The following is an 11,417-nucleotide window of genomic DNA, read 5'->3' as shown; positions in this document are numbered from 1 at the left end:
GGAGCCAGAGTGGTGCTCTAGAAATGGCAGTTGGATGATGTTACTGAACCCCCCATCCAGCCGCCACCCCAACTTTTGACCCCCTTACTCGTGTGCTTCTACCCTACTGGCCACCTCACTGCCTGCTGGGCGCTTCTGGGCCTTTGCCCTTGCTGTTGGAATGCTCTTTCCCCAAGGGCCTGGTTGCAGATTCCCTCACTTCCCCATTAGTTCTCTGCCCAAATGTCCCCTTCTCTGCAAGGCTTTCCCTCACTGCCCTGTTGAAAGTAGTAACCTCTCCCGCCCTTGCTTTACCTTCTGCATGGGGTGTTCTAGATATTTTACCTCTTTGCTTGTTGAATCTCTGCCCACCCCCATCCCGAGCCAGGACACGATCATATCCGCTGTCCTGTCTTCTCAGGTGCTTGTCATGATCAGCAACAATCCTTCTTTATTTATCTGTTCGTTGTCCTTCTCCCTCGTGTGACTAGAAGCAGCCCCAGAAGATAAGGCACACTGCCTGCACTTACGTCTGGCACTTTTTAGGAGGCACCCAGAAATTCTAGAAGTGGGAATACAGTCACCTGTGATGAATCCTGCCGTGAGGTAGAGCTGGCTAAGGGTGTGGCAGAAGGAGCTGGCCACCATGCCGAGGCTGGCCAGGGCGCCCCCCAGCATCACCGTCACTCTGCAGCCAAAGCGTCCCACCAGGATGCTGCATAGGGGTCCTGTGAGGAGGAGCAGGGAAGGGCAGGGGTGAGGAGGCAGCCAGCAGGCGGCAGCTGAGTGAGGAGATCTGCAGGGAGGCAGACAGGGGCGTCGGGAGGTGCTTCCGGCAGGAACTAGTGTGGCGGCTTAAAGGGCACAGCCCTGAGGCCTGTAAGCCTAGATTTTGATTGCCACCCTGCCACAGGCTGGCTCTGGGCTGGGGCAAACGCAATCCCTCTCTGTGCCTCAGTTTCCTCCCCTACAGGAGGTCACACTGGATGACATCTGACCAGCTGCGAGGGGAGGTCCCACGAGTGTTCGGGCCCTTGCCTACCTCCCATTCTCAAGAGGACTGGCCACAGTCCTCCCACTATGCTCCATCACGTCCAGGGTGGGCAGCCTGGGACCCTGGAGAACACTGGGTGGGGTGCCCGCTCCCCCTACCCCCATCACATCCAGCCAACACAAAGTCTTGCACTCAGATGTTTGGCTTCTGGTGGAGAAGGGCCTGTTCTCTTCCACCCCACCCCCAGCCCGAGCTGCTTTCTCACGACTCCAGAGCCAGGGCAGAAAGCAGCCAGTCCTGGCTGGCTGCTTCTCCTCACCTGGCAGGGCTTCATTCACCAGGTGCCCTGCCCTCAAGGACACATAAAGGAGTTTCTCCAGAGTTACTCTCCCAGAGCACAGCCAAAGGGACAAGGGAAGTGTGTGTGTGCGCGTGCGCATGTGTGCCTCTGGGGTAGAGGGGGGGTGTGAGCCAGTATGAGTATGGGAGTGACAGAGGAAGTGAGTGGCCCATACTCAGAGATAATCAAGCAGAGGCCGCTACAGAGAGGCAAGCCTCTGCAGTGAACATGACCTGCTGTCCCACACTTCTGCCATCTTCCCCACCCCAAATTCTGGCCTGACTTTGGAAAAGTCCTGAGTCATGGAGTTCGGGGTGTGGCTGGGACCTGTGCCAGCTGAGGGTGCCGGGAGGCAGGGGGTTTCCTCTGCAGGGGCACTGCTCCCCAAACCCACTCTGCTACCCTGAGCATGCCCTGTACTCTGTGCTTGCTTGTTTTCTTCATCTCTAAGATGGGTGGGGCAGGGAGTGCCTGGGATCAAGGACACATTCAAGTTTAAAATGTCTACAATACTCTGAATGAGTATGGGCTAAAGGTGTATGTATGTGAGGCAGACAGGAATCCCAGGCCGACTGAGGGGCTGGTGTGCCTGCCAGGGGGCGGTGAGTCTAAAGCTGGTGGAGAAGTGGGGGTCCCCACTGGGTGCCGGTTTCCCAGTACCTGACGCAGACCCCTCTCCGGAAGCATGGAAGGAACTGCCTGAGGTTCCCACTTCTGCTCCAGCCTTGTAGGTGAAAAGGTCATGCGGTCTGGGCCAGTCCCAGCCTTTCCCAGGGCCCCGAGCCCATGCCCTGGGGCGGCAGGTGCAGGGATCACCTCAGTGAGGGCATCTATCCCAGTCTGACCTCCCGCCCAATTGGAAGGAAGGACCTGGAATAACAAGGAGGCTGCTGGTACCAGGTGGAGGGAGTGGCAGGAGGTTGGTAGGGAGATGGGGTCACCTGAGGCAAGCAAGCACACCCATGGGGAGAGTCCTGAGGACTGGGAGATCTGGCTGCAGTTGACCGGCCCCCTCCCTGACACCGGGAGGAGGTCACTGTCTCTGGAGTCTCCGTGATAGAGCTCTCAGGAGCCAGGGGCAGGCCCCTGAGCCCAAGTCTATTGTAGAGAGCCTCGCAGGCAGCCCTGGCCTTCCCCCTTCACAAGGTGAGGGGGTCACATTCCTGGAGGAGCCAAACAGGAAATGAGGTGGGGCACTGCCATCCCGGCCACCTCCCCAGCCCTTCTGCCTCAGGGTGAGAGATGGGGCTCTTGCCCTGCCCCCATCTTGCACCTGGTGTGTACCTCAAGCCCCCTTTCCCATACTGAAGACTCTAATGAGGGCCTCCAAATACTACTTTCCGGGGAGTCATGTGATCTTCCCTATGATCCCATGTAGGAGGTGGGTAGGGTGCTGGGCATTACCTCTATATTGCAGAGGAAGAAACAGGTTCAGAGAGATCACTCAAGTGTCTCTTCCTGAAGTCTGCTGACTGCCTGACATTCCTACAGTCCGCATTGATCCCCCAGCCACTGAGAGGATTGGCTTTGTATCCCAGGAGCCTCTAGCCCTCTCCCCCTCCCCAGCCCAACCTAGCCCAGACCTGCCCAGCCCAGACCTACGGGATTCCAGCCAGGGGGGCTGGCCCTGCTGAAATCAGGTGACATCTTAGGAATTCACCCCATGAGACAAAGCCTGTGGTCGCAGAGAGAGGGATCCAGGAGGCCAGGGAGACTGTGGCTTCCTCTCTCACCCCCTGCTCTTTCTCAACCCTCCCTTGGGCCCTCCCCAGGCTGCTCACCCCCAGCGTGGAGCATGGCTGTCAGGATGGAGGGGAACCAGGAGGTCTCACTGTTGCTGGCCTGGAACTCATGCTGCAGTTCAGTGAAGAAGATGCCAGTGCATGTGGGGAAGCCCAGGGTGAGGCCCTGGGTCACCAGGGAGGCCAGCAGCACTACCCAGGCCCAGCAGCCCTCTGCACGCTCCGGGACCTGGGGCATCCTTTGCCACAAATTCTGCTGTCACCGCCTCACTGTCACGGCTGCCACTGCCTGGGCCACCTGTGGAGGGGACAGAATGGAGCTGCCGACCCTCCCCGTGTTCACCTGCCACTTTCCCTGGGTGGCCGAAACCATTCCTTCCTCTTGCCCCAGCACTAGGTATCACCAAGTGTACCGCCCCCTAGGAGGTGGCCAGAGGCAAACACGCTGGCCTTGGCATTTCCTTTCACCCACTTCCCAGTGCCAGCCTGGCAGGAGGGGCAGGTAGGTGAGCCAACAATGCAACAGGGCAGGTGGGTGGAACTCTTCCTAGACTTACATCGTTTGGTGGTCAGCGGGTGGTACTTCCTGGCCCAGTCTTGGGGTCCCCTCCCGCACACAGCAAGCACTCAGTAGTCGCTTGTAGAATGGAACAGACCTCTAGAGCCAGCCTAGTCCCAATGCCCCCGCAGGCACACACAGATGTATTTTCAAACATCCATAAGCAGGCTTCCTGCACACAAACACAGACTTTCACAACGCTGCCGGCTCTACCGTCATTGCTGTTGAGACTGCCTAGGTGGGTGAGCCGGTGCTGAGTGTAGTCAAAGGAGCACACACAGAATAGTCCTCCAAGGGCACCAAACCAGCAGCTTTCGGGAAAAGGCTCAGGTCTCATCCAAAGGCCCTTGGCACTTACTCCTTTCACAGGGAGCCCATGACAGAGTCAAGTTCTACAGTGATGCTGGATAATGACCCACCACCTGCCAGGGCTTCTCTGAGCAACCCCTCCACCCACCCCGAAACATGCAGATACATACACAGCCACACATGGGCATATGCCAAGATACATGTTCACACACACACACACACACACACACACACACACACACACACTGCATAGACAGAACCACACAGGTACACAGACGTATGTGCAGACACACTTACACCGATACACGCTCACACAGAAAAATCTAGAGACACAGACACACACACAGAGTCACACATGCAGACATGCACAGACATATACAGACACATGCAGACATCAAATGTACAAATACACACCTACACGGACACATGCAGACAAGCCCAGAGATAAACAAATGCTACACAAATATACAGGCACACCACATGCACATGGGGTCACACACCATGCAGATGAAACCGTACCACCCCCATATCTGGCTCAGTCTTATCTCAGTTTCTCACCTCCCCCCCACTCCACACCGCCCACCCGGGCCACCCTCCCATCACAGAAGCTGCCGTAACCAGACCTCAAAGCCCCAAGGCCCCCTCCTCAAATGCAGAGTGCTTTTCCAGTCCCCTCTCTCTGGGCTCTCCTCCTGCTTCCTGGTTCCCCGTGGCCTTCAGACCTCACCCGCACTCAGAGCTCTGGGCTCTGGCAGCCTTCACCCCAGTGAAGCCAATGGATCCCCTGAGCTCCGGTTCCCACAGTTTTCCTCCTTTTAGCCCCAGGTCCTGGGAAGATCCATGGAAACTCAGGAAACTATCAGAAATATGCAACCCCATCTTCCCATCATGCCGAGCGCTCCACACCTTCTGCCCCAGGCTCAGGTGCTTTAAAATAGCACCTATGGGAACCGCCCTAAACTGCCTCCTTCACACGCTCCAATCTCTCTCTTCTCTGGACACAAAGTCTGCTCCCTCCCCAGAGGACCCCCAGGAGCCCTGCCAAAGTGAGTGGTCCATTCAGCCCAACCTCAGGGTGAGTGAGAGTGTGCGTGCGTATGCTGTAAGCGCTGGCGTCCTGCCATCCTGGCTCCTGCATGTGATACTGGCCCTAGAGATCCCTCAGCCCCAATCCTCCTGGCCCAGTTCCGGGCTCGGGCAAACCTCAGACTCAGACACAGTCCCTTCTAGGATTTCTGTATCCACAGCAAATGGAAAGGCCACCAGCGCCACCTGATCCTGTCTGTGCTGGCCCAAATGTCCCCTCCACACCCTCGCCACAGTTTGTACCCCCCCCCCCCCACCTCCCCGGCCTTCCCGGACCCGCTGCTCTACTCCTGTCCCATCCGAGCCCTGGGACCCTGCCGGTTCCCTTCAGAGTAGCACACTGTCACTGACCCCAAGGTGGCAGGGAGGAGGTGGGTGACAGGGGAGACATGTGGGGGAGGGGGTGCTGGAGGCTGGACCTCAGCCCAGCCCCTCCCCATTTCCCAGTTCTGGTCCTTTCTTGTTCCTGCTTGTCCTGCCCCTCTACAGAGGGGTTTCTATAGTACCCTTCTCAGCAGCCACTTCTCTGGGCAGCCCTTTGGGGACTTTGTCCAGGATTCTGACCTTTACTCTGAATCTTTCAATGGGGCTGACTCTTCCCGGTTTCTCCTTCCTCCAGGCCTCCAGGGACAGCCAGAGCCCAGGAAACCCCAAGCACCTTTGCTCTTTCTTTGCTGGCTGGGAGCCCTGCCTCCCAGGTCTGAGGACCCCTGGCCTCCCTCTGGGAGTTCCCTTGTAAACTCTGCCTGCCACAAGAGGGCGTCCTCTTCCATACCCCCAGTGACTCCTAGGTCACAGCTTTTTGGTCCCTTTGGTCCTCCAGCCCCTTCGTCCAGTAAACTGGGCCCTCCTCAAGAACTAAGCTGTGGACATTCCAAAATCCTAGCCAGAGAGAATCCTGTTGGTCCTTCAAGATTCAGTCCTGACAGCACTCCTGGGAAGCTCCCCTGGCCCCCACCCCAGGCTGGGCTAGGCCTTCTTCCTCTATTTCTCTCCTTTTTTTTTTTTTTTTTTTAATGTTTTACTTATTTTTGAGGTGGAGAGGGGCAGAGAGGGAGGGAGACACAGAATCCGAAGCAGGCTCCGGGCTCTTGAGCTGTCAGCAGAGCCCAATGCGGGGCTAGAACCCATGAGCAGTGAGACCACGACCTGAGCCAAAGTTGATGCTTAACTGACTGAGCCACCCAGATGCCCCTGTTTCCCTTTTTTGAAAAAGTGTTTTATTTTGGGGGCACCTGGGTGGCTCAGTCGGTTATGCATCTGACTCTTGGTTTCAGTTCAGATCACAATCTCCCGGTTAGTGAGTTCGAGCCCTGCATTGGGCCCTGTGCTGATAGCTCAGAGTCTGGAGCCGGTTTCAGATTCTGTGTCTCCCTCTTTCTCTGCCCCTCCCCCACTCACGCTCTGTCTCTCTCTCAAAAATAAACAAAAAAAATTTAAATATAAAAAAATGTTTTATTTTATTCATTTTTTAGAGAGAGCAAGTGAGAGAGGGGGGAGTCAGAGACAGGGAGAGAGAGAATCCAAAGCAGTCTCTGCACTATCAGCACAGAGCCTGATTCAGAGCTCAAACTCACAAACTGTGAGATCAAGACCTGAGCTAAAGTCAGAGGCTTAGCCTACTGAGCCACCCAGGTACCCCTATTTCTCTCCTAAATAGTACTTTTCACACCACATTGGAGTGGATTATTCCCTTGTTTATCATTGTCGACCCTCCTCCCCCCACCCCCACGCTATGAGCAGGGACCTCTTCACACACCCCACCCAGCCTTGGGTGAGCACAAAAGATAATATCAATGTGAGTGACCCACCTGTGTTCCCTGGGAGGCAGGCAAGGCCAGGACCAGGGGTGACCTGGCTTCCTGGCCGACAGGTCCATTCCAGGAGAGTCAAGCAGAGCAGAGCAGAGATGGGGCTGGGTGCTTTGGCTCCAATTCTGTCCCAGCAGGGAAGTGGTCTTTCCTTTGTACTGGGCACCATGAATCATGATCACTGCCTGGCATGTGGTTGAGGCAAAGAAAGAAATGCGGCTAGAGACACTTCACTCTCACTTCCTGGGACTGGAAGTGAGCAGCTTTTCACAGGAGCTGCCCACCTCAGCCCTCAGGAACCCCTCAGTAGCCCTCAGCTACTCAGAGTGAGACTCAGCCCAGAGTGAGACTACCTTCACGCCCAAGTGGCAGGGAGCTGGGTTTATGGGCAGGGCACAAATTCAAATAGCATTTCTTGTCCTTCACACATTGCACACACACCTTGGTTTGTTTTTAGGGCTTCCCATCTGATGCCAGAGCCCTCCCTAGGCCCTCAGAATCCCCTCCCTGCCTCGCTAAGCTTGCAGGCATGGTCACAGGAGTGAGCCAAAGCTCTCTTGCAGGGTCTTGGTGTGCTGAGTGGAGGGGATGGCTCCTTTCCCACGGTGAGGGGAAAAGGAAGAACCACCAGCCCCAGAGCAGTCCCTGAAGATCCCTCCCTTCCCAGACCCCATATGAGGCAGGGCCCAGGACACGGGGTGGCAGTGGTAGGGCTTCCTCTGGACAGAAGAGCTGCCAGAAACCAGCTTGAGGTTGGGACTGACAAGTCTTCAAACCTCTGCACTTGGCAGGGGCTATGGAAGGAACAGGGCGTTCCAGATCTCCTCGAACTGGGGCAGGTCTCCCTCCTCCTCTCTCCGCCTCCAAAGGTTCCCCCACATTCAGGGGCCGGCTGACCTCAGCCTGGGTGGGGGATGGGATAGGTAGGCCACAGGGACTTCATGAGCTCTTCCCAGCCTGGCCCCGTCCCTGCCGTCCTGGCTCTTTCCCACCCTCCCCAGGACGGATCTCCTCTGGGTGGGGCGTCTGGGACGCCCAGGCGGCGCCCGCGTGATTTCAGGCCAGGCCTTGCGCGGTGCCGGTGCCGGTGCCGGTGCCGGTGCCTCCCCCAGCCCCCTAGGCCCTGGAGGATGGGACCGGCTTGGGAGAGACCCCTCAGGCATGGGGGTCCCCAGCCATCCCAGGCTGGGGCAGCTCAGGAATGGGACAAGACTTTCCTGGATCCTCAACCCAGAGCCCGTCACAAGCGGGAAGGGGCCCGGGACGCCCACGGCGAGGCGGGTCTGCGACGGCGCTGGCGAGGACCTCGGCGGGAGGGCACCTTTGGGACAGTGCGGGGAAGGGGGGTCCCGGGGGGCCCGCTCACCGGCTCGCGCGGCCCGGCAGAAAAGCGGCTCCACTCCCGCCGCGCCCGGCTTCCTGCGGCCCGGCCAGCGGGCGATGGAGGAGGCAGGACGCCGACAGGCGGAGAACCGCGCCCTCGAGGGGCGGGCACAGGGCGCCGGTGGGCGGGCCCACCTCCGAGTCCCCGTCCAGTGGGGAAGGAGGCGGGGCCTCGTGGTGGGGGGGCGTGGCTGGGCGAGACTGGGTCCTGCACCTCCAACCTCAGCCTGGCCCAGTGCTCCGAGTGGCCTGGACCTTCCAGTAGCTGGGCGGGGCTTGAGATGCCAGCTCCGCGAGACGATTAGCATATCATTAGCTTGTGATTTGCATAGGTCGCAGACTCTTTTCCACTTGTGGATTTTCCTGCTCCCTCTACGCGCTAGAGCCTCCAGGAATGGGAGGGAGGGAGAAAGCGTGCCATTAAGGGGCTCCACCTCCCAGCGGGAGTCGGGTGGGAGGCCAGGGTGGAGCGTTCTTTGGCGGCTTTAGCTCCCCAGTGGTCCTTGCGTTGAAAGCCTGGAGCTTGAGGGCCGCACCAGGAGAACGCAGGCAGACACCCGCGGTCGAGCGTAGAGGGCCACCCTCAGACCTTTGGAGGCAGATCAGAGGACGCCCACCACTTCCGCATGCGCTCTTCAGAGCTGCGGGCTCTTTTCCATCTTCCTCCCCACTAGCCAGCCCTTAATATGTATTATTTAAAGCTTATTCAGTTACTACAAAGTTACGGTAATCAAGACAGTTTGGTGCGGGCGTCAGGATAGACATAGGTCAAATAGAAGAGAATTGAGAATAAGCCCTCATATTTCTGATGAGCTGATTTTCCACAAAGATGTTGAGACAACCCAGTGTGGAAAGAATGGTCTTTTCGGCAAATGGTGCTGGAACAACTGAAAATCCACATGCAAAAAGATGAGCTCGGATTCTCACCACACACCATTTTAAAAGGGGGGGGGGAGGGGAGAGCGCCTGGGTGGCTCAGTCGGTTAAGCGTCCCACTTTGGTTCAGCGTCCGACTTTGGCTCAGGTCATGAACTCTCTGTTAGTGAGTTTGAGCCCTGAATCAGGCTCCGTGCGGACAGCTCAGAGTCTGGAGCCTGCTTTGGATTCTGTGTCTTCCTCTCTCTCTGTTCCTCCCCCCCACTCACACTCTGTCTGTCTCTCAAAAATATATAAAAAATAAGGGGCTCCTGGGTGGGGTGGCTCAGTTGGTTAAGCCTCGGGCTTTGGCTCAGGTCATGATCTCATGGTTGGTGAGTTCCAGCCTAGCATCGGGCTCTGTGCTGACAGCTGGGAGCCTGGAACCTGCTTGGGATTGTGTCTCCCTTTCTCTCTGCTCCTCCCTCACTCACAATCTGTCTCTCTTTAAAAAAAAAAAAAAATACACACACACACACACACACACACACACACATATAATTTTTAAAAAAGGATCATCGGGGCGCCTGGGTGACTCAGTGGTTAAGCATCTGCCTCTGACTTAGGTCGTGATCTCTCAGTTCTCAAGTTTGAGCCCTCCAGTGGGGCTCTCGGCTGTCAGCCTGGAGCCGGCTTCAGATCCTCGGTCTCCCTCTCTCTGCCTCTCCCCAACTTTCTCTCTTTCTCTCAAAAATAAATAAGTAAATAAATAAATAAATAAATAAATAAAATAAGGAAATTAAATAAATAAATAAATAAATAAATAAAAAATAAATAAATAAATTCAAAAAATAATCAAACATTTTTGTGTGCCAAAACACTATCAGGAAAGTGAAAAGATACCCCTCAGAATGGGAGAAAATATTTGCAATAATATAGCCGAGAAAGAACTTGTATCTAGAATATGCAAAGAACACATATAACCCAACAACCAAAAGACAAATAACCTCATTTAAAAATGGGTAAAAGGTCTGAGTAGACATTTCTCCAAAGAAGACATACAAATGGTCAACAAGCACATGAAAAGATGCTCAACAGCATGAGTCATCAAGGAAACTCAAATCGAAACCACAGTGAGATACCACTTCACCCACCCTAAGATGCCTTAACTTCTGGGTGAATTGTGTAGGAGATGCCTGTATTAGTTATAAGGTACATCTTGGACACATATCATCACTGTGCCTATGTCTCATTTCTTGCCAGCAGTCTCAGTGCTGGGATTGGCTCTTACATGAAGGGTCATTTAGCTTAGCCTGAATTTCCTTAGATACAAACACTGGGAGGAGGGGATGGGATCCATTAAAGTGCATCCTTGGTCCTCTAGGGATGGTCTCAAGCCTTGGGGGGGTCTGGTATGGGAGACTGAGGGGATCATACTCAGGGGTCTGCACCATCTCAGCACCCCTCATCTCAGCCTGGCTTAGTCCTGTCAGTGGCAGTTCCTGCCCCTGGGTACTCAGAACAGGCAGGATACAGCCCTCCACCCCATTCCTGGGTACTCTGGTGGGATCCAGGGTCTCAATACCCAGGGATTTCCTGGAAGCTCCTACCCTCTCTTTGCCCCAGGATCTCACTGTCCTCTGGGGACCTCCACCCTTACATTTGACCTCTGCTTCATCAAGATAAAATTTATATAGCTGTGGGCACACTCCTTCCACCACCCTGGATCCTGAGTGCCTTTCCACGGTGAGGTTTCCTCCAGGTTGGGGCATGGTCACAGTGGCTGCAGAGCTCAGAGCCAGTGTCTGGGGCTCTCAGACATTCTCTATACCTTCCCCAGCCTTCCTCTGTGACTGTCCCCTAAGTGCTGGTCTAAGTGCACAGCCTAGTTTCAGGTCCTGTGTTGTTAGGGCCTATGACAGCTGTCAATAAGGAGTGGGTGACCAAGGACAGAGTTGGAAGGGTCATCACCCTACAGATAAGGGAACTGAGGCATCTGCTCAAAGAGAGAGGGAAGCACTTGCTCAAAATCATAAATCTTCAGGAATTAATAGTAAGTAATCAGTTAATAGCACCATTGCCAAATATCAGTAATGATAGCAACCACCACCACATTTTGTCGCTGGTTGGTCAAACCCCCTGAGATCTTTGCATGCGCATGGTTGTTCACTCTCCCTGGAACACTGTTTCGAGGAGCCTTGTCTTTAACTGATTGGTTCCCGGTTGGTCTTCAGGTGTCAGCTTAGAAGCTCTTTCCTCCATCCGACAATACATTAAAAAAATTATTCACCACGATCAAGTGGGATTTATACCTGGGATGCAGGGCTGGTTCAATATCTGCAAAACAATCAAAGTGATT

General features: G+C 55.4%; 1 protein-coding gene across 5 annotated transcripts in view; it reads right to left on the bottom strand.

Moving 5' to 3' along the window:
* SLC16A5 (solute carrier family 16 member 5) overlaps positions 1-8,299 on the bottom strand; it is a 16,248-nt gene extending 7,949 nt beyond the window's left edge. Inside the window, exons 1-4 of one of the 5 annotated variants that reach the window (XM_040456367.1) lie at positions 6,821-6,933; positions 3,613-3,786; positions 3,095-3,353; positions 564-707 (exon numbers count right to left, since the gene is read on the bottom strand). In XM_040456367.1, the coding sequence (XP_040312301.1) occupies positions 564-707; positions 3,095-3,293 (343 nt within the window). In that variant the 5' untranslated portion in view covers positions 3,294-3,353; positions 3,613-3,786; positions 6,821-6,933. Of the gene's footprint in view, positions 1-563; positions 708-3,094; positions 3,354-3,612; positions 3,787-4,650; positions 5,216-6,820; positions 7,006-8,186 lie in introns of those variants that run through there. The other 4 variants (XM_040456368.1, XM_040456369.1, XM_040456366.1 and 1 more) reach the window with 4 other exon arrangements.
* Positions 8,300-11,417: the final 3,118 nt, after the last annotated feature.

This window comes from Herpailurus yagouaroundi, unplaced genomic scaffold, assembly GCF_014898765.1.
Source record: "Herpailurus yagouaroundi ecotype Mexico unplaced genomic scaffold, PumYag 217, whole genome shotgun sequence".
NCBI classification, from domain to species: Eukaryota; Metazoa; Chordata; class Mammalia; order Carnivora; family Felidae; genus Herpailurus; species Herpailurus yagouaroundi.
This window is presented reverse-complemented; position numbering and strand designations above follow the sequence as displayed.